The 21589-nt window shown below is 36.8% G+C and overlaps 1 protein-coding gene across 2 annotated transcripts in view; it reads right to left on the minus strand.

Moving 5' to 3' along the window:
- Positions 1 to 885: 885 nt before the first annotated feature.
- Positions 886 to 21589, minus strand: part of YLPM1 (YLP motif containing 1) — a 71667-nt gene continuing 50963 nt past the window's right edge. The window contains exons 12-21 of one of the 2 annotated variants that reach the window (XM_017528650.2): positions 21523 to 21585; positions 21107 to 21226; positions 20696 to 20872; positions 20526 to 20609; positions 19551 to 19634; positions 16405 to 16485; positions 13242 to 13293; positions 8243 to 8373; positions 1624 to 1806; positions 886 to 1298 (exon numbers count right to left, since the gene is read on the minus strand). In XM_017528650.2, the coding sequence (XP_017384139.1) occupies positions 1660 to 1806; positions 8243 to 8373; positions 13242 to 13293; positions 16405 to 16485; positions 19551 to 19634; positions 20526 to 20609; positions 20696 to 20872; positions 21107 to 21226; positions 21523 to 21585 (939 nt within the window). In that variant the 3' untranslated portion in view covers positions 886 to 1298; positions 1624 to 1659. Of the gene's footprint in view, positions 1299 to 1623; positions 1807 to 8242; positions 8374 to 8874; positions 10239 to 13241; positions 13294 to 16404; positions 16486 to 19550; positions 19635 to 20525; positions 20610 to 20695; positions 20873 to 21106; positions 21227 to 21522; positions 21586 to 21589 lie in introns of those variants that run through there. The other variant, XM_017528651.2, reaches the window with a different exon arrangement.

A 21589-nucleotide genomic window follows, 5' to 3' on the forward strand; every position in this document is an offset into this window, starting at 1 on the left:
CATAAAACTAAAGGATTTTCGTCTGTGGTCTGAAAGAGAATATTTCAAATTATTGAAGTCTTCAGTGAACACATTTAGAAACTGCTGAGCTGGATTACAAAATGGAAATGATGCTTGAGGAAGAAGGCTCTCATCTTCTTTCATGCTAAAAGATGACTTTTTTTCTTTGCAGAATGAAAAAAGGAAGAGTCCCTTTTCAGTGTTTAAATAGAAATAATATTCGGGTTTTATCTCTGTATGTTTCTGGGTTCCACCTGGCATTAACCACAAGAGAGGAAATTCTGTGCAGAAGGCCATGCTTTCCAGTAATGAACAATCTGGCAAGAACCTGAAAACCGAAAGGCTTAAAGGTTACATGCCAGAGTGCTCTGCATCTTTATATTCTTTCCCTGCAATCTTCATTTAAAAATCCACAATTCAAGTTCAAAGTAAGGCAACAAGCTTGAGTTCCATGGAATAGATCAGTTCTGTCCACCAGGATTCAGAGCCAGAACAGGAAAAAATAAGAACCTAATATAGCATAAAGAGAGAAAGTGAAAAGAAGAAGGAAGGAAAGAAGAAAGGGAAGAACAGAGAGAGGATCAAAAAAAATTTTTAAATAAAGCATCATGTTGCAGAACAGATATGCTCCAGGGAACTGGTGAATATCTGAACTTGGTTTATCAGTCTTCAAGACACAAAGAGAAAGAAATCAGCTATAAAACAAAGATGAGTGTTTTGAACATCATTTGAACCTTGTGTTTTACAACATATGCTACGGATTCACTGAGCTATATAATATTCAATGAAAAAGAGGTTGTGGATGTTCAGCTAGCATTTAATTAGGACATACCATATTTAAAAAGCAATAAAAATAAAATTAAGAAAACAAGAGAAAAGGGCCCATGCTGTATAGCCCATGAATCTCATCGGCTTTATCGTGAAAGTTTATTGTTTTTAATCCTAGTACAATCAGCTACCAGTTACATACAGTAAAAAAACAGAAACAGCCACAAAGCAATGATGATAGAGATAGTCTGTGACATTGTATGGTGGAGGAAATATTCTCTGTTGGAATCCTCCAGCGGACCCCCACCTGGCTTCAGCAGTTAAGCTATCACTCCCTCCCTCCCCAAAACAGATAAAAGAAAAATTCGTCTTGCTTGGGTATAGCAAGATTCTAATACCTCTTGGGGACACTGGAGGACTCTAAAAAACTAAAGCAGTAGAAACAAAACAAAAATGGAAACGTGGAAGCAAGGTGACACACAAAGAAGCTCCGTGAGGCCTTGGCTTCAGATCACCTCAATGCGAACCACCTGAAAAGAAAAGAAAAGGCTGTCACACCTGGGAAGAACATACAAAAAGTTCAGTAGCCCTTAGTAGAATATCATTTCATTCCTTCTCAAATCTATAGAATTCAAGCTTTTCTCAAGGTTTTTATTTTTGTAAGTGCCAGGCTGCAGGAAATGGCTTCCTTTTCTAATAGTATTGTAAATGTTAACAACTAGCACATACTTACTCTTTTAAAACTATAAAATAACACAAGAAGAGAGCACTTTTAGCAAAGCATGCTGTCTTCTTTATCTCAAACCCTTTGAAGCAACCACACAGTAGGCTATTTATATGACTGTGTACTCTTACCTTAGAGGAATAATGACTCCGTTCAAAAACTAAGTCTCATATATATTTGGTTCGATTGAGGGCTTTTTCAGCCAGGTGACCACTTTCATCTGTGATCTTCTCCCAATCAGTCTGTCCGACCACAAAACCTATGGCCCTTTTCCTATCTGCATCCTTCTTTTCTTCCAGGTCTGCCCATCTGACCTAAAAAGAACATAGCATTAGGCTGAGCTTAAGGAAAAATAAATATTCAAAGAACCCCTTCCCTCTCTGGACAGTCTAAGGTGTAGAATGACTCATTTGAAATCACAAGTTTAAAAAATTAAGAATCAACCCAGAAAAACTGGGAAAAGCCATTATTTTAAGTCACAGAGTCTGGTCAATCTAAGTCTTAACCATTCCAGCTCCTGAACAAATCAGCTCAATCCTGTCCTCTCCTTCTCCTCTGCCATTCCCTTTTATTTAATAATTCACTGACCTCATTTCTTTTTTCACCTGAAGCAAAGCGCTCATCTCTAACTAGTCTTCCTGTCTGTACTCAGCCCCTCCAGATCTTCCTAAAACACACAGTTGTGACTCTCATTTGCTCTAAATCCTTCCCCTACCTACCAGGTAAAGTCCAAGAACTCAGGTCCCTCTTGATCTGACCCCTCCTACTTTCCTGCAACATCTCTGGCCAGTGCCTATGGCATTTTATACAAATGATACAGACTTCCTTCTAGTACTTGGAGCATATTGCACCATTTCATGTCTCTGTAACTTTGCATGTAAGTACAGTCACTCTTCCTGAAATGTCTCTTCCCTAACCTTATCCACCTGGCATAAGTCTAGTCATCCTTCCCTGACTTACTCCTTGTTCCTTTGCCAACTGAATAAATCACTGCTTCCCATGTAACTGTGGGAAGTCTGCTTCTGAACTTCCACGCTGTAGTGTAACTATCCATTTACAGATCTGTCTTCCCTGATAGACTATCGACAGCCTAGATCAAAGACTGAATTTTATTTATCTCTACACAAAAAATATTTCTTGAAATTTAATCTTAGAGAAAATAGTAAGCTTGTATTACTACTTTCATTCATGAGATGAAGAGATCAAGAAACAGACTCAACTGATATCATTTATGGCAAGATTACAACTACAAATATATGGATCAGGGATACTTTCTATTGGTACTCTGATTTTTAAAATATGTAAGTTCTTACATATTGTGGTTTTTAAAAATTTTTATAATTTTTTTTTTTAGAGTCAGGGTCTCACTATGTTGCTCAGGCTGGTCTCAAACTGCTGGGCTCAAGTGATCCTCCCACCTTGGCCTCCCAAAGTGCTGGAATTACAAGCATGAGCCACCATGCCCAGCCACATATTATGTTAATATGTTTTTAAAAGTATATGGAGATAAATATATTCTGTACAAGTTCAGATTCTTTTTTTTTTTGACAGAATTTCACTCCGTCGCCCAGGCTGGAGTACAGTGATGCGATCTCAGCTTACTGCAACCTCCGCCTCCCAGGTTCAAACAATTCTCCTGTCTCAGCCTCCCGAGTGGCTGGGACTACAGGCGTGTGCCACCACGCCTGGCTAATTTTTTAATTTTATGTAGAGATGAGGTTTCACTATATTGGTCAAGCTGGTCTCGAACTCCTGATGTTAGGTGATCCACCCGCCTTTGCCTCCCAAAGTGCTGGGATTACAAGAGTGAGCCACCACACCTGGCAAAAGTTCAGATTCTTAAAAAGAAACTATGAATCTGTTGCTTACACTACATAGTACCAAAGTCTGCAGAGAATGTATTTTAAATATGGCTTGTGATTTATTATTTGTGACACAGAGAGGGAACCAGAGCATGGAAACACCACGCTCTTTACCCTGGACCTGGAAATGCATTATTGCTCTAATGTACACTAATTACTATTTGCATGACTGGCAATGAAATGACTAGGCTTCTCCTAATACTAACCACCTGGTCAAAGGGAGGAGCCACAGTAATAGCAGTGGGAGGAAACTGGTAACACCTGACTTTTCAGAAAGTAGATTTCTAGTGTATAGAAAACCTATTGCTCAATGTCTTTCATGGGCCTTAGTAAGATGCCTAATAAATAACGTGGGCTTCAATATACAAAAATCTTTGGGCATTCTATTCATCAATGCTGAAGTACTTATTTTGATTAATTCATATATACAGCCAGGCACAGTGGCTCACACCTGTAATCACAGCACTTTGGGAGGCCGAGGACAGTGGATCACTTTAGCCCAGGTGTTCGAGACCAGCCTGGGCAACATGGCAAAACCATGTTTCTACTAAAAATACAAAAATGAGCCGGGCATGGTGGTGGGCGCCTGTAGTCCCAGCGACGAGGGAGGCTGAGGTGGAAGAAATGCTTGAGCCTGGGAGGCAGAGGAGGCAGTGAGCTGAGATCGCACCACTGCACTGCAGCCTGGCGAGAGAGACCTTACCTCAAAAATAAATAAATAAAATTCATATATACTCTCAGCTCCACTTTGGATCAAGGATACACATTTTAGCAAAAGATCACTGTGGACTGTCTTGGGCATTTATGTGAAAACACACTACTGTGCTGAGGGTGTCCTGGGAATGGATTTAAATTTGCTGTGGGCTGCTTACTTTTTCTTTAATTCAGTGGCCACAGTCTGCCCCTTATGTGGTAAGGCCCACTGAGCAAAGAAAAAGTAACCGGCCCACAGCAAATTTAAATCCATTCCCAGGGCAGCCTCAGGACAGTTTAATATACTGATCAATCTCACCTTGCTACTTTTAAATCTACATTTTAAATTCTCAGTTTTAAAACTCAGATAAAATAGAAAAAGTGTGTAGTTATTTTTGAAATGAGTAGTATGTTTGTGAATAAATGCCGAAGATTTAAAAGTTGGAATTAGTCCGGGCACAGTGGCTCATGCCTGTCATCCCAGCACTTTGGGAGGCTGAGGCGGGTGGATCACCTGAGGTCAGGAGTTGGAGACCAGCCTGGCCAACATGGCAAAAATAGTCTTTACTAAAAATACAAACAAAATTAGCTGGATGTGGTGGTGGGTGCCTGTAATCCCAGCTACTCAGGAGGCTGAGGCATGAGAATGTCCTGAAACTGCAAAGTGGAGGTTGCAGTGAACTGAAATCCCGCCACTGTACTCCAGCCTGGGCGACAGAGTGAGACTCTGTCTCAAAAAACAACAAACAAACAAAAAAATGAAGTTGGAATTAAAATATTTTGGAAACTATTGTATTTTATTAATATCTCTAATTTATACTGATGCTATAGTAAAATTATTTATTTACATGTTGAATTCCTCCACTGAATGTCAACTCTTTAAGAGGACTCCTTCACAGACCTCATACAAAGACATTCAATATTATGGAATGAATAAATGATTACCAAATCACTAAAAATATAAAGAGCAGAATAATGACTTTCAGCTTGAAATGGCTTCTTGAATATCAGTGTCCCTTTTAATTTTCCTAGAGGTACTTTTGAGACTTAACAACATTATTCCTGTTGTTTTTTCCTGTAAAAATAAAATTGTTATAATACAGAAAAATCCTGACTAGTACTCAGAAGTCTGAGGTACTTATATTTCATCCACTGTCACTATAAATATTTCTAAAATACAAATTCAGCAAACAAGGGAAATGTTCACATTCCATAGTCATCAAAAAAAATACAAATTAAAGACCAAGTAAGCTACCATTTTATACCCAAGCAAACAAACATTTTAAAAATAAATTATATTTTAAAGCCTAGCCATTTGGGCAAAATTCTAATATAATCAACTCTACAGAACCACCTTTTTGTTATAGAGAAAGTGAATCCTAAGAACCCACTTGGTATCTGTAAAAAGCTGAATCACAGAAACAAACCCTAGAAAAGGAATGAGTAATGTACAGCATTCTGTATTCTTTGCTACCTGTAGGATCCCCTTGTGGTCTGATGTTGATTTTGGTGAGTGGTTCAAGAGTTAAAAACTATCTGAAGTCAAGGTATAAGGCAGGGGAAGAGAGTTAAAGATGAGCAACTTTAAGAACTAGAATGTGTACCACTCAGTTCTCTTTGGTCACCCAACTTAACAAAGTAAACTGCATGGGATTACACACTCCTTAGTGAAGACAGTGAGAATGACCTGAGTAAAACAGAGAAAATATTTCTCATTTTACATAACTAATTGTTACCAGAACTACACTTTATTATTTGCAAGGAAGGGCCACTTCTACTTCTGTTGGCTCCAGCCTTAAAACTGGAGTAACAGTTATCAATACAAGTAGTCCTTTGGTGTGGCTGGGTGCAAATGGCAGTCAGCTCTCCCTTTCCCATCACCTGAAGCTACACAGACAAGGGCAGACTTTGGAGTATCTGCAGTATTTCAAAGAGCTTTGAAACCTGGATTATTTGTAATGGTGCCCATTGAAATTAAGTTTTATTGGCATTTTTATTCTCTTAGAATAAAATATTCTTTTAACTCTAAGGCACTGAGAAAATTCATTAAGAAAGAAATACAAGGCCAGGCACAGTGGCTCATGCCTGTAATTCCAGCACTTTGGGAGGTTGAGGTGGGTGGATCATGAGGTCAGGAGTTCAACACCAACCTGGCCAACATGGTGAAACGTCATCTCTACTAAAAATACAAAAAAATTAGCTGGGCTTGGTGGTGGGCACCTGTAATCCCAGTTACTCAGGAGGCTGAGGCAGGAGAATTGCTTGAACCCAGGAGGTGGAGGTTGTAGTGAGCTGAGACCACACCACTGCACTCCAGCCTGGGCAACAGAGTGAGGCTCCATCTCAAAAAAATAAAAAGAAAGAAAGAAAGAAATACAAAGAAATGATGCATAAATACAAATGATGTACAACCTCATTCTTAAATAACTGAAAAACAAGATACTATTTTTTTTAACCTATCAGATTGTCAAAAGTTAAAAAATTTGATAATAGCATCGCTAATCGAAGTGTAGAAAAACAGGCAATTACTTGCATATAGGTATGTAAAGAGAGACATACATACCACAACCTTCACTGTCTGTATTGGCAATAAAATGGAAACAGTGTAAGCATCCATCAATAAAGATATTATGGTTTGGATGTTTGTCCCCTTCAAATCTCACGTTGAATTGTAACCCCTGATGCTGGAGGTGTCTGGGTCATGGAGGAGGATCCCTCATGAATGTCTCAAATTCATGTAAGATCTGGTTGTTAAAAAGTTGGGACTCCCTCCCTTGTTTCCTCTCTTGCCATGTCACACACTGGCACCCACTTTGTACTTCCACCATAATTGAAGACTTCCTGAGGCCTTACCAGAAGCAGATGCTAGAACCATGCTTCTTGTACAGCCTGCAGAACACTGAGCCAAAATAAATCTTTTTTCTTTATGAATTACCCAGTCTCGAGTATTCCTTTATAGCAACACAAAGGGATTAACACAAAGGGACTAGTTAAATAATTGATTGTGCAGCCAAACAATGGCACACCAAGTAGCCCTTTAAAAAGAAGAGTAGGTCTGTATACGTTTATATTGAAAGATCAAGATGGATTAGCTATAAAAGGCTTGTACAGAACAGTATATACACAATTCGATCCCTTTGCTTTATTTTGTTTTAAAGGATATACATATCTATCATTTTTATTGAATTCAACATTTATATGGAAGACCTATCTAATGTCCTAGCTTCATTTCTCTATTCCCTTTCATATCAAAACTTCAAAAAGTTGCCTACATATGCTATACTGTACACTTCATTCATCAATTCTTATTTATTCTTCAATCTGCTCCAAACTGGTTTCCACCCCTCATCACTGTAAATTGATGACACACTACAATCATCAGTGACCTCCACATTGCCACATCTGGCAGCCATTTCTCTGTTCCCAACTTACTGGTCTTTTCTGCATCATTTAAAAACTGACTGCCCTTTTCTTCTTGAAACACCGCTATCTGAACTAAATTTCTGAGTCCGGCATCCTATTATCTTTTCCATTTATACTTTTTCCTTGGGAAAAAATCATTCAGTCCCATGGTTTTAAATAACATTTCCTGAAATTTGTTAGTTCAGTCTGATCTCTCTGGTGATTTTTATACTAGTAAATCCAAGTCAATCTGACACTTTCACTTATACTTCTAACTTAATTAGAAGAAAAATTAGAATTTCTCTCACAGAACTTATTTTTCTCACTTCCAAAAATTATGACTTATGACTCCCCCAGTTTTCTCTCTTAGTAAATGGCACCACATACATGGAGTGCTCATGGCCAGAGTACCAATGAGTTACCCTTGATTCTATCTACCTTTGGATCCTCCATATCCCATCCATTAAGAAGTTCCACCGATTCTCTTCAATATCCTACTCTGTACCTGGCTCTTTTGCCCCACGACAAAATGACACAAGTGACTGGTGACTTCCAATGCCTTTAGGGTTACATGCTAGCCATGTGAGGTTCTGTTCTCCATTTAAGTTACTTGTATAATTATACACATTATAATTTATAAGGTCTGACTCCTTGCTTGGATATGTAACATGACACAGCATAAACTAAATCATTCTAAAAATAGCATTCATCTAATTATCTGCCTATGGATTTCTAAAACCAGATGCCTAAATAGGCCCTTCATTTGTTGGCAGTTAAAGACAAAGTCTCTTACCCTCTTCTTCCCAGGCTCAGAAGCACGAGTATCATAATCATCGGGGAGCTGAAGATAATCCTCCATTCTGCTGGCAATGGCCTCCCAGTCACGTTTCCTTTTAGTACCAGTCCTCAAGCCATCCAACTTGTCTGAGGGACAAACACAGAGCCGTAGCATTAAGGAAGAGTGTGAGTTTGCACACCACACACACACAGGGGAAAAGAAGGCTGGAACACTTTCAGAGGGCATATCCATATTTCTGAGTGCAGCATCACTTGCAGATCCAAACTATATCTTCTTGGCTGATATAATATCAAGTTCTGTGCAATTTCCACTGTTTAGTATTCACATTGGTAGCCTTTATGTTTATGATGTTGGTTTAAGTAGCAAATATGGGCAAGGCAAGAAAAGGCACTTGGCTCCTGGCCTCCTTGTCCTCCCACCCACCACAGCTCTCATGTTCTGATGGCAAATGCAAAGTTGGGCTTTTCTAAACAGTGTCTTCCATTCTTTTTTTTCTTTAACACAATATTAACACCACCCATTTGATCTGCAATCATGTTTGATACTTTGTCATATGAAAAGCAGGATGTACCAAGAACTTAATAAGCCAAGCCCACGTTTAAGGTTTTAGATGAACAGTTTTTTGGGGATTTTGGTTGCTGTGAGCGCATTCACCATGAATTAATGTTCATGAATAAGCTGACTATATGAGATCACCACTTTCTTTGGTTATACTATGAAGTGCTGTTGACCATCTCTGAAGCTAAGGGCTAGTGAGCCTGTTTTACCAGACCTGATAATTCTTTCTGAAGACTGAACCTGAGAGGGCTAGGCTTTCCAACAATTCAAAAACTGTAATCAATTAACGAATAGGGACTACAGATTCAGAAATTATGAGTTTAGGTGTCTTAAAGAAGAACACGCAATGAAAATGTGTTGAGTCTTTTATTGGTTATTAATAATTGATTTTGAATACTACATGTAGGATATTATGAGCTATATACATTCTTTGCTACAATGAAGTACTAAAGTTTTGAATCATCTGAAGTTATATAAACACACTAACATTAGGCAGGCCAAAGAAGAAAAGACTAAAACCTCAGAAACACAGCATAACCACACTTCACTGAATTCTATAAAGGGTGCAGAGTGTATATAATAAAAATCTTTTAGAGACCACGTTGGAGAGAACTTTGTATGAAAAGTGCAATGAAAGCAGCAGCAGAGAGGGTGAGTTTATGTTTAAAATATAAAAGTTTTACACATGACTGACTGTTACAAGCTTTAAAAACCAGTAAGATTTTGCATTTTTGGCAAAGTTTTTTGTTCCTAAGCCCCATTCCCATAAAAGTGATTATCATTGAAAAATCAGTAAGGCAAACTGCAACAGTTTATAAAACTCACAAAAATTTTAATCATCTCATTTTGGCAAAATTTTAACATGTATGGATTTGACAGATCCAGTCTTCTAATCTCTGGAATCACATGCTGTACCAAATGGCTCTATCTACATGTATAAGTACGGGCCATATTATACATGATCTCAAAGAAGTGACCCCTTGACTGCACAGGGACACAGGTTATGGTATTTGAAAACCAACGAAGTCCCACAAACAATAAAACTGTTCTCAGTTCAACAGTGTACAGTATTACCAGAAGAGAAAGAAGCTCCAACACACTTATTAAATAAACCTCAAAGGATTTCCAAACTTAATACGATAACTTTGACATTAACATACTTCAAAGTAAAAATTTCATTATTTCAATTCCAACCACAGAGCACAGCCAGGCAGCAATACAGAAGCACAGTGTGAAAACTGCAAGAACTTCCCCTTATACACTGGGTAAATATGACAGGAATTACAGTTGCAAACATGGAATTTCAGAAGAGCATGTATTTCTAGTCTGAGCACCCTTGTTGAAATGTTTAATTTGAAATTTTATTGTGCAAACATGTTTAAAGTTTCCTTCTTGGGCCGAAGAAAGGCTCACACCTCTTCCACATGGCATACTGGAAACCAAACACACAAATGGATGGTATAAGGTGAGGGGAGAGAAATCTGGGGTGTTCATTACAGAAGAAAGACTGGTGTTCGATACACGCACACTAATGATTTTCAGAGATTTCAAAAGATGAAGTTTTAAGATGAAGATGAAGTTTTAAATCCAACTTGGTAGATCACAGAATTTTACCACATATTTGAAACAGTACGTATTATAGCACAACAGAAAAATTCCTTAGATACAGCTATGTATTTTCTAAATGTAAATGGTATTTCTGAAAATCTGTTCAAAGTAAACATACAAAGTTATGCACCTATACAAATATTCCAACTCTGAAGAGATGAATCTGACATGTAGAAAACCAATAAACAACTCATGAGTAGAGACAAATGACACTGAGATGAGAAAAGCAAAAGTACTTTATATGAAGAAACCTAAATTAGGATGATAAGTCTCAAACATTCTAGCTTCACAGTATGACAAACTAAAAGCATGTCACTGGAGTTTAAGTAGCTTCAATGCTGAATCCCAGCACCTGATGTGGCAAGTAACAACCCACCCTTACATTAGGGTGCCTGTGTCCCAGCAGAGAAGAACCAGTCTGGTGGGACTGAAGGTGGGCCACAGGCAGCCTTGTCCAACTCCATGCCAGGGGTAGCTTGGGCCTGCTCTGAACTGTTCTAAATCACAACACTTCCAATTTAACATTCAGGCACAGGCTGAACGGTATACTCTATTTAATGGGCATAGATCAAGAATCTGCAGTAAGATCTAACCAGCTGCTTGAAAGACTATAGGTAAGAATGTTCTCACTGGCAGACTCATTTGTGAATCAAAATTCCTCTGTTTCAGAGTCAACTGTTTTCGCTCAACATGTGACACTGCTAAAACTTAATACATTTCCACCCAGTATAATCATTTCCCAAGTGTAACTGAAGAATATTGGTAAAGTACTAAGAAAATTAAATTGTACATGGTAATCAAATTATATTAAATTTGTTATGATAAGGAAGACAACATAAACAGGCTAATTCTCAAATACAAGATCCTCATGTTTTAGAGAAGAATCTTCTCAGTTGGCTCAATGCACTTTCAAGAATGTACACTCAAATAGCCTTCCTCTGTGGCGGGATTAGCTCTCAATACAGTGGTGCAAGATACAAGTCCTTATATACGACATCACTGTCACTCTTGTTAAAAATAAATAAAAACCCAACTGCAAATACGTTAAAATTTATTTTCTAGATTTATTGTCAGATCTTCAGTGCCTTTTATTGAAATGGTTTATTTTAAAAATCCATTTCTGGAATTCATTGTCTACTATTCTGTCTCTAAAACAGTTTGTATAAAATGTATTTTCTGAGAAGCAAATGGTAGATGGGCCAGAACTTTTTCCAGAAATTCCAGTATTAATATATATTCTTGAATAATCATCATAACTAAATTCCCTTTTCCTTTTAGAAACAGAAAGAGAGGTAAAAGATGGACTAGATTGAGTTTAAAACAGCATTACCCAGATTATGTGTTAAATGAGGCCTCTGAAGATTACATGTTTAGCTAATATTTATCACTTTTACATTCATCTTACCTATCTTTATGATCTCTCTTTGCCCCAAAAGATAATATGTAGAGAACAAGAAGAGAGAAGTGATCTTAGCATATTATGGGTTAGTCTAATGTACAGAACTTCACAGAGAGTTAATCTAATGTTGAAATAAGCAGAACTAAAGCATTATTATTATTTTAAAAGTATTTTCCAATTTTTATTTTCCCCCATATTTAATTGCATTTAAACATGTAAGTGCTTTAAGGGTCTCTGGAAGATGACAATTGGTTATTATTAAGATTTCCCACAGAGGGACAACTACTAGAATATGTCAAAAACCACTTATTATTTTCACATGACACACACTAAAAAAAATTTTTTTTAGACTTTGACAAAAAGCACCCATACCAGTAATGTAATAATACAGTTTGTGGAACTGTCTTTTAACACAGGACCTGGTCAACATCAACTGCTAACACAAATAGTTGGGGCAAATTAAAGGCATAACTTATGTAACTGCATGTAAAATGCACTACTCTGATGTCAGAAACACATGTCCTAAGCAATGAGGCAGCTAAATGACTCAAATTTCTTGTATCAATTTAAGATACTTCGCTGGTTTCTTTAGTTTTGGAGTATAATACCAGGAAAAGAAACAAAAACTGATAGTCATACTTCATAGTAAGGCTGATCTCAAAAAGTCCTTAGCACATTGTTTTAATTTTTATTAATACATCTTAATCAACATGTTAAATTGTTCTCTTTAAGCAAAGCAAAACTGAAAAAATATTCTGCAGTCTTCACCAACAAATTAACTAGAGGGAATCCATTGGACATGTATGACTTTTTTGTTTGACAAATAACTTCACATTAAGCAACTCCAAATTCTGATTTAGACAATCATTTAAACTGGTTTACCTTGGAATTTGGCATTAACGACTTGAAGAAAAATTTAAACTAAATCTTATAAAGTAGGCTCCTCAAAAACCTGAATTATATATCTACTTCTCTCTACTTAGAGACTCTCTTTTATTATACAAGGAGAATAAATGCCTTTTAATTAATTTTAAACTTTATATTATTATCATCTGAAGTTTTCATAATCAGGTTTAACTTCGGACTGCACTTATTCTTTTAAAAAAGAAATCTCATCAGCACCAACATTTCTGATTAATATAAAAGAATAGATTTTATAAATAACAATATTTTGTTGCTAAATTATCAAATAATATTTCTGGTTGACTCTAAAAACTTTAAGTAGTATTGAAAGCAGTTCTTATCACTTTGTCACAAGATATAACTAGTCAAACCAAAGCTAGCAAAATAGATTGGAGGATCTAAGGTAGGCCAGGAATCTTCTGTTCAAGTAGAAGTTTTAGGAAATTTGTTCCTCTTATAGCAGAAAGATCTATGATCATTACCATCAGGTATCACATATAAAAACAGGAAAAAGGAAATACCCACCTAGCTTTGCCTCAGATGTGTCCATCTCCCATTTGCTTTTCGGAATGTAACCCTAAATCGTACACAGAGAGAAGCTCGAAGGGTTAGAAAGAGACACATACATGCATATCACTTTTGAACTGGAAAAGCATTAAAACTGGGAATGGATTCAGTTTCCACTGACTAGCTGTAAATATATCCTTAGGGGAAACACAATCTCATTATCTTTGAAGAAACTAAATGACCAAATTCACCAAACTTCACTGTCCACATTTCAGAGCAGTCACTTTAGAATAGTATCATGAAGGCGCTTTGAGGCAGCTACAGTTCAGGAATCATAATTGCAGTCTGAACAACAGCTGTGTAGCAAATACGATAAGAACGTACAGGTAGTTACTGTGCTAATATTAATATTATTCAGAGTAACAGAGAATTTGTAATACTAGCTAGGTTATCTTTTAAATACAACTGCTATTCTCAAGTGATAGTAGCCGTAAGGTCCAAAAAGTGTTCTTCAAGATAGTTACTTTATATTTCAGTAATTTTAAGTACTCAAAAGAAAGGAAAAGAATTGGTAGCACTTAACCCGATTACCCGATTATGAAGTTCAACTTCATTTTAAAATGACTCAATTCATTTATCAGTTAGAGCATACAAAGGCTAATTTTACTGAATCAATTTCAGAACATTTTTATTTTATCAGTTGAAAACTAGATTATTATTTCTGATGTTTTTTGAAATTATGTTTTCTTATTACATGAAAAACCAGAAATATCCACTGGCAATTTACATCCTATATTTCATAAAATAACTAGGTGGCTTATTTCAAACTCACTCCCAAAAGATTTTCAAATTTCCCAATGTGCCTATTGAGCTATGCAGTAGTCATTTCTATTTATTCACCTAGCAAGTAGATGCTCTGACCATGTGATTCCCCTTTACCTTCATTTAGACTCTGTTGTCTGTTAGACCTAACATACAGAAACATTAATATTGGAAACTAGTAAATAGGACAGATTCATCAAGTGTCAGAATCTTCTTTTATGAATCAATCTATCTCTCTACTGTTGGGAATGTTCAAGTTCATGAAACAGACTGACACACAGGTAAAGTAAGTCGCAAAGCATTTTGAAGACTTCATGACAACAGCTTCTGTGTAAGAGTTTACTAGTCTGTAAGCCAGAACTAATAATTCATTTTCAACTTACTTACTAGGTAGTATTTTGGGTGATAAATTAAATATTTTCCAAATACATTTTTTAAGAACAAACCAAGACAAAGCTATGCTGAAGTGATAGTGCTGAAAGTACTGGGAATACTTATACAAGTTATATCTCAAAAATCATCTGAAAACTTTAAGCATCACAGGAATAACATATGTATAAATTTTATCTACTAGGTTCACTGAAGCATTAAAGGCGGCAAACTATCATACCAATGATCCCCTAAAAAGGATTCTCTTTACCAACAAAAGTTTGGATTTCACCCAGTAATATTAATTAGTGCAGAGTGGAAAATGCAAGGTTTACTGAGAATTCCATTTAAATGGTCTGAGTGGTTGGTATGAAACTTGCTCTTACCCTTGGTTAATATATTCTCCAAAAATCTTTTACTCTTGAAATAGATTCCAATAGTAAAAGATTTTTTTCAATTCTGCATCTTTGAATAGGTTAAGAGAAGTTTTATAACCAGGTTAGGCAAACAAGTGTATTCATTTCCCCCTGCTGGAACCATCCTTTGCTTCCTTTAAACTATATTATCCTTCCATTGCTTGAAATTGTATGCCACTTGGAAATAAAACAGATAATCCAGCAGGGTAGAATTCTAAGGCTTCCTTGCCATGCCGCTGATGCAAAAATATAGTATTACAGTGTGTTTCACTTTAAAAAGTAATAGTACATTTAATTAAAAGTTCTCAAGTTTTGATCTACACCTACACAAGTCAGACGTTATGAACCGTATCTTGAACTGAAATCTCCACAAAAGAAAGACGGAGCTTCAGAAAGCTAAAACATTATAGACTTCTCACATGATCAGTTTCTAGTACACACGCTGCAAATGGCTAAAGAAGTCATTAGCCATATTCCAGAAGAGCGTGGACCTTTTAATGAATTTCCTGCCTACATTTTAAATTATATATGCCAAAATACAACTTAATTAAGAAAAATAAATTTAAAAAAACACATACTGAGACTCAAATGCCATTAACTTTAAACTTATTTTTTAATCCACATTTGAAATCTTGGAATGTAGAGGTTGACACCATCTTTATAAAAACACAGTTTTTATCAAGAGTCCTCTATATCACACATGGGTTAGATGGGACCACTACCTGGAGATTCTGTGTACTCTAGGGGGTAGGTATCCGAGTTCTCACTTTGTACATTTTCAAAAGAATATGAGAAGCAACTTTAAGCAAGGGCTCAAGTATTAAATAAACCAAGTAATATTCTGGATTTAAAAAGCAACACTATTCCAAGGCATTGCTAATCTCTGTACTTCATCAGCAAACACTGAAAAGTCAAGGTAACTCTATAGGTCGCATATTCTTGAATGACAGGGAAAGGCAAACATCTCTACAGAGGTGTGATCGAAAGCATTTTACATTAGGTACACAGAAACTTTGAACTCACACTATGTAAGCGTCTAATCCACCTAAGTAAAATCCATTGCCTACACAGTCATTTAATTTTTTCCCATCAGTTAGGATAAAATGCAGAAGAACAAATCTAGTAGCCAATGGCAACCCTCTGCCTCCCCATTCAATAAGTTCTTCTGCCTCAGATGATAGAAACTCAATTTGGAGATCTTGTAGCAAAGAAGAGACAATTATGCATATGTTGGGTAGGCTGGGCCACATATCTGCTGGAATGTAAGAATGCCCTTTCATATGTAACTGATTTTCTTAAAGGTATACTCCCCTAAAACCACCCACAAATAGATGAGTACAAGATTAAGTTTCTTAGCACTCTGTTAAAACTTTCTTTTAACACCACAGTAGAGGATTCTTTTGGTGTGGGGAAAAATAAAGAGTATCCAAAAGTCTCCTTGAAGATGATTTTGGAAACTTTTACCATTAAAGTGTATTTTCAACAGTAGTTGTCTGACCACAGATCTGAATTTAAACCTTCTTTAAGAATTTTAATAAAGAGACACTGTTCAAAGTGGTTGGTCTGTCTCCTACCAGTTCGCTTTCCTCTTCCTCTGCATCTTTCTTTTCTTCTTTCTGTTCTTCAATGTTTGCATCGAAATCTTCCATCTCAACCTACACCAACCATTTAAAAAAAAAAACTGAGTTAACATATAGGAAAATGTTGACTCCCTCTTTGAGATCTGGAATGAACACAGTTGCCCAAAGCAAGACAGGCTCACTGTTACATACCAAGTAATTTTTAACACCTTAAATTTTGAAACAGAACTGATAAAAGACAGGATATTATTGCCTTTAATTTTCCTTGAATATCCATCTGCATAATTTCCTGTAAAATTAAGTATAAGTGCTAAGTAGACAGTTACCTATTTTGAATGCCCATGGATTACTAGAATTTCTTTTAAAATTCTTTAACAAGCATTTTTCCAATCAGGTAAAACATGTCAATGATTCAAATTTCAAAACATAAGAAAAAGTATAGTGAAAAGTAGGATGATATTGGAATGATATTGGGTGGCCCAGAGTGGTAGCAAGATGAGATGAGCAGATGAGTTACAGAGGCCATTAAAAGGTTAAACTGACTAAACTTGCTTGACTACATGACAGGTTTGAACACTGGCATAAAGGCAGAGTAAAAAGCTGGGGCCAGGTGCAGTGGCTCACGCTTGTAATCAAAGTACATTGGGAGGACAAGGCAGGTGGATCACAAGGTCAGGAGTTCGAGACCAGCCTGTCCAACATGATGAAATCCTGTCTCTACTAAAAATACAAAAATTAGCCAGGCATGGTGGTGGGCACCTGTAATCCCAGCTACTTGAGAGGCTGAGACAGGAGAATCGCTTGAACCCGGGAGGCAGAGGTTGCAGTGGGCTGAGATTGTGCCACTGCACTTCTGGCCTGGGTGACAGAGTAAGACTTTGCCTCAAAAAAAAAAAAAAAAAAAGAGTCAGGCCTGGGCACGGTGGCTCACACCTGTAATCCCAGCACTTTGGGAGGCTGAGGCAGGAGGATCACTTGAGTCTAGGAGTTCTGGACCAGTCTGGGCAACATAGTGAGACCCCCATCTCTAAAAAATAAAAATAAAAAATTAGCTGGGCACAGTGGCATATGCCTGTAGTCTCAGCTACTCAGGAGGCTGAGGTGAGAGGATCATTTGAGCCCAGGAGTTGAGGCAGCAATGAGCTATGATCATGCTACCACACTCCAGCCTAGGCAACAGAGTCAGACTCTGTCTCAACAACAATGACAAAAGAGTCAGGAATAACTCCCAGAGTGCTGGTTTCAGCAATCAAGTGGTTAGGGCTCTAATTACTAAAACAGAGACTACTAAATGAGAAACAGGTTTGGATGAACTACATTTTGGATTGGTTGAGTTTGAGGTATACTAAGATAATATATATTTTTTGTAGAGAATTTGGAAAATAATAGAAGAAGATTATAAAAATCACCTATACTCCCTCCATTCAGAAACATTACTGTCAAGATAGTAATATAACCCAGTCTAGACTTTATAACATTATATGGCACATAAGTGACAATCCAAGCTCCTAGAAAGATTCAGATGATCTATACAGAGGGTACAAAATAAAAACAGAGCCTAGGATAGAGCCATAAAGAATGGGTAGCAGGAGAAGTCAGCAAAGGAGACTGAAAAGAGATAACCAAAAAAGTAAAAAGAAAACCAGAAGAATGTGAATTCACAAAAGCCAAGAGTAAAGTATGTTTTTTAAGAAGGTGGGCATAGTCAACTATGTTGGCTGCAAAATTAAACAATAAGGGAAATAAGAACTGTCCACTGTCATGGAGATCATTAGTGAGAAGGCTGCCGGACAACGATAGTGGCAGAAGCCAGAATGAAATAGGTTGAGGAGTGGCATGGGAGTTAAAAACACATAAAAGCACGGCTGGGCACCGCGGCTCACGTCTAATCCCAGCATTTTTAGAGATCTAGATGGGCAGATCACTTGAGGCCAGGAGTTCAAGACTAGTCTGGCCAACATCATGAAACTCTACTAAAGATATAAAACATAAGAATATAAAATTTAAGCCAGGTGCGGTGGCACATGGCTGTAATTCCAGCTACTCAGGAGGCTGAGGCATGAGAATCACTTGAACCCAGGAGGCAGAGGTTGCAGTGAGCCAAGATTGCACTACTGCACTCCATCCTGGCGACAGAGGGAGATTCCCTCTCAAAAAAAAAAATTAAAAAAAGGCAAATGACAATATTGGCAATAAACTCACTCAATGGAAGAGGTCAAACAAAATAGAAACACAAAACTGGCAAAAATAGAAAATTTCTCTTTCCATCACATTAATAATTGATTCAGGCAAGAACTACCAATGAATGAAAATCTGTTGGGGAACAGATATTAAGAGTCTCTCTCTACAGATTACTTATTAAAAAGAAAAACATAGAAAAATTTGTTAGATAACACCTTAACCAAGTAATCAGTGTTTAAACCACCAATAATGAGATAAATTGACACCATATGGCTCCTGGTGTGATGCACGGAGGGCAAAGTATCACTTACATAGCATTCCTGCTGATGTTTAACCTGAACCTAAGCACATGGAAACAAACAAACAAATCCAAATGGAGGGGCATTCTACATAACAGGCCTAAACTATTCATAAATTCTTCATCTTTCATGACAATGACAAGGCTGAGAAACTATATTTTGTATTAAAGGATTGAATCTTGGATTTTTGAAAATTTCTATAAGCTATGTGACAGGAACAACTGATGAAATATGAATATAAAATATATGTGAGATAATTCAAGAAATTTAATTCAGGAAATTTATACTACTTAATATAATATTTTATTAATATTACATTTCCTGCATTTGATAACAGTTATCAAATCAAAAGACAATGTCCTTGTTCTTACAAGATACCTACTGATGTATTTAAGGGTGAAGGTTTATGAGGTCTACAACCTAATGCTCAAATGGTTCCATGAAAATAATGACATCATTAACAAGACTGTTAATAAGAATATATCCATACAAAGAAAAATGTGGCAAAATATTAACTGTGATCTCAATGAAAGGCATATCAGTAGGTGTTCTTATATTAATACTATTCATGTAAGTTTTCTATCGGTTTTAAGTTTTCCAAAGCAAAAAGGTGAAAAAGTAATGTCATTTTGCATTGCATTTGAACCAAAGGATACTCACCTCTTCAATAGCAGCATCTTGCAGCAAAGAACGAATATCTAGACGCATCATGTGACGAGGCGCAGTTTCCCAGTGATCGGCCATCTATTGAAAAATATTGTTAAATATTAATTAAATTGTTAAATACTAATTTAATATTATAAAGTCTAACGGGCCAATTTCCTTTTTTTTTGAGATAGGATCTCACTCTGTCACCCAGGCTGGTGTGCAGCGGTACAAACATGGCTCACTACAGCCTTGACATTGCGGGCTCAAGTGATCTTCCTACCTCAGCCTCCCCAGTAGCTGGGACCACAGGCACTTGCCACAAGACCCAGCTAATTTTTGTGTTTTTTTGTACACAGAGGGTTTCACCATGTAGCCCAGGCTGATCGCAAACTCCCAGGCTCAAGCGATCTGCCCACCTCGGCCTCCCAAAGCACTGGGATTACAGGCGTGAGCCACCACGCCCGGCCATAACAGGCTAATTTCATGAAGAGCTAGGAAAAGAAACAAAGGAAGAGAAACATTTAAAAAAAAAAAAAAAAAAAAAAAAAAAAAAAAAAAAAAAAAAAAAAAAAAAAAAAAAGGAGGGGATAAATAGGAGCTTCCAGACAAGAGTGCTGATACAGATAATATGAAGTTTAGAGTACAGTCACACATCACTTAGCAATGGGCATACATTAGAAATGGATCATTAGGCAATTTGCCATTGTGTGAACATCACAGAGTATACTTATACAAACCTGGATGATAAAGCCTACTGCACATCTAGGCTACGAACTTGTACAGCATGTTAACGTACATAATACTGTAGGCAACTGTAACACAATGTTAAGTATTTGTATATTTAAAGATATCTAAACATAGAAAAGGTACAGTAAAAATACATTATTATAATGTTATGGGACCACCATATATGTAGTCCTTCCTTGACCAAAACATTATTATGTAACGCATGATGGTACTTTATTAGTCCATGTTTCTGAAAATCACCTTATTTATTTCTTTAAGCTTTCTTCCATGAATATTTCTCTTGCCACAAGTCTGGTTATCTGCACTCATTTCAGCCAAATATACCTAAGCAAGAATGAATAACAATTAGGCAAAGATATATAACATTTACATGACAACACAAAGTACTTCAAAGTTCTTTAAGTTTCTACCTCAAATCCCTTGGTTTTTGCTGCACTCCAAAACTGGTCAAAATGCCTAACTCTGTCATTGATGGCATCCAGAATTATGAAGGGGAAAAAGCCATCATCCAGAGTCTTTTTGAAAGTTTTGAACATGCTGGTGCGGTAAGTCTCCTCCATCTCAGCTTCATATTCATATTCCATTACCTAAGGTCCCAAGAGATATATAATTAGCAAAAGCAAAGAATCATCCTAAGCTTTTCCCCTGGTTAGCATTTGGACAGAGATGACTTTTAGTCTTTCCTTCATACCCAAGTACTAAAGTTTGTGTTCAGAAAACAGAGAAGTCCTTGACCTCAAAAAAGCCACATTTCTCTCCAAACATGATTTCCTTTAAATACTATTAATGAATCAGAATGTGATCTGAGATGAATACCATACCTTCTTTTTTACTTTCTTTCCAGAATCTGGATCTTTTTCTTCTTTTTCCACTTCAGTGATGAAGTAATCATCCAGGCTTAGAACTCTGGGTGCAGGTCCTCCAAATTCTACCTCCTTATCCTAAGAATCATATAGTCAAGAAGGTTAAAATGAATTTATGGAAAAAATTAATGTTCACACCAAAGTTCCTTCTTGTGGCTAAATAATATACAGTCTTCTGGTGCTTTCAAATCAAGCAGAGTCAAAAATGTTTCTCTGAGTAGAGCCAAATGTATATGGGACAACATCTACCACATGGGCCAACTCTAACAAATCAAATGCAAGACAATTCTATTGGTATCTTGTTGCTTGCTATTAATAAAAAGGCAAGTGACTACTAACACAAGCAACTGATTTTTCAGCTTTCCCATACTCACTCGAATAAGTTTTGCAACATGTGTCTTTCCACTGCCAGGTAATCCTCTCATTATAACAACAATCTAA

Source organism: Cebus imitator, unplaced genomic scaffold, assembly GCF_001604975.1.
Source record: "Cebus imitator isolate Cc_AM_T3 unplaced genomic scaffold, Cebus_imitator-1.0 Scaffold54, whole genome shotgun sequence".
NCBI lineage: Eukaryota > Metazoa > Chordata > Mammalia > Primates > Cebidae > Cebus > Cebus imitator.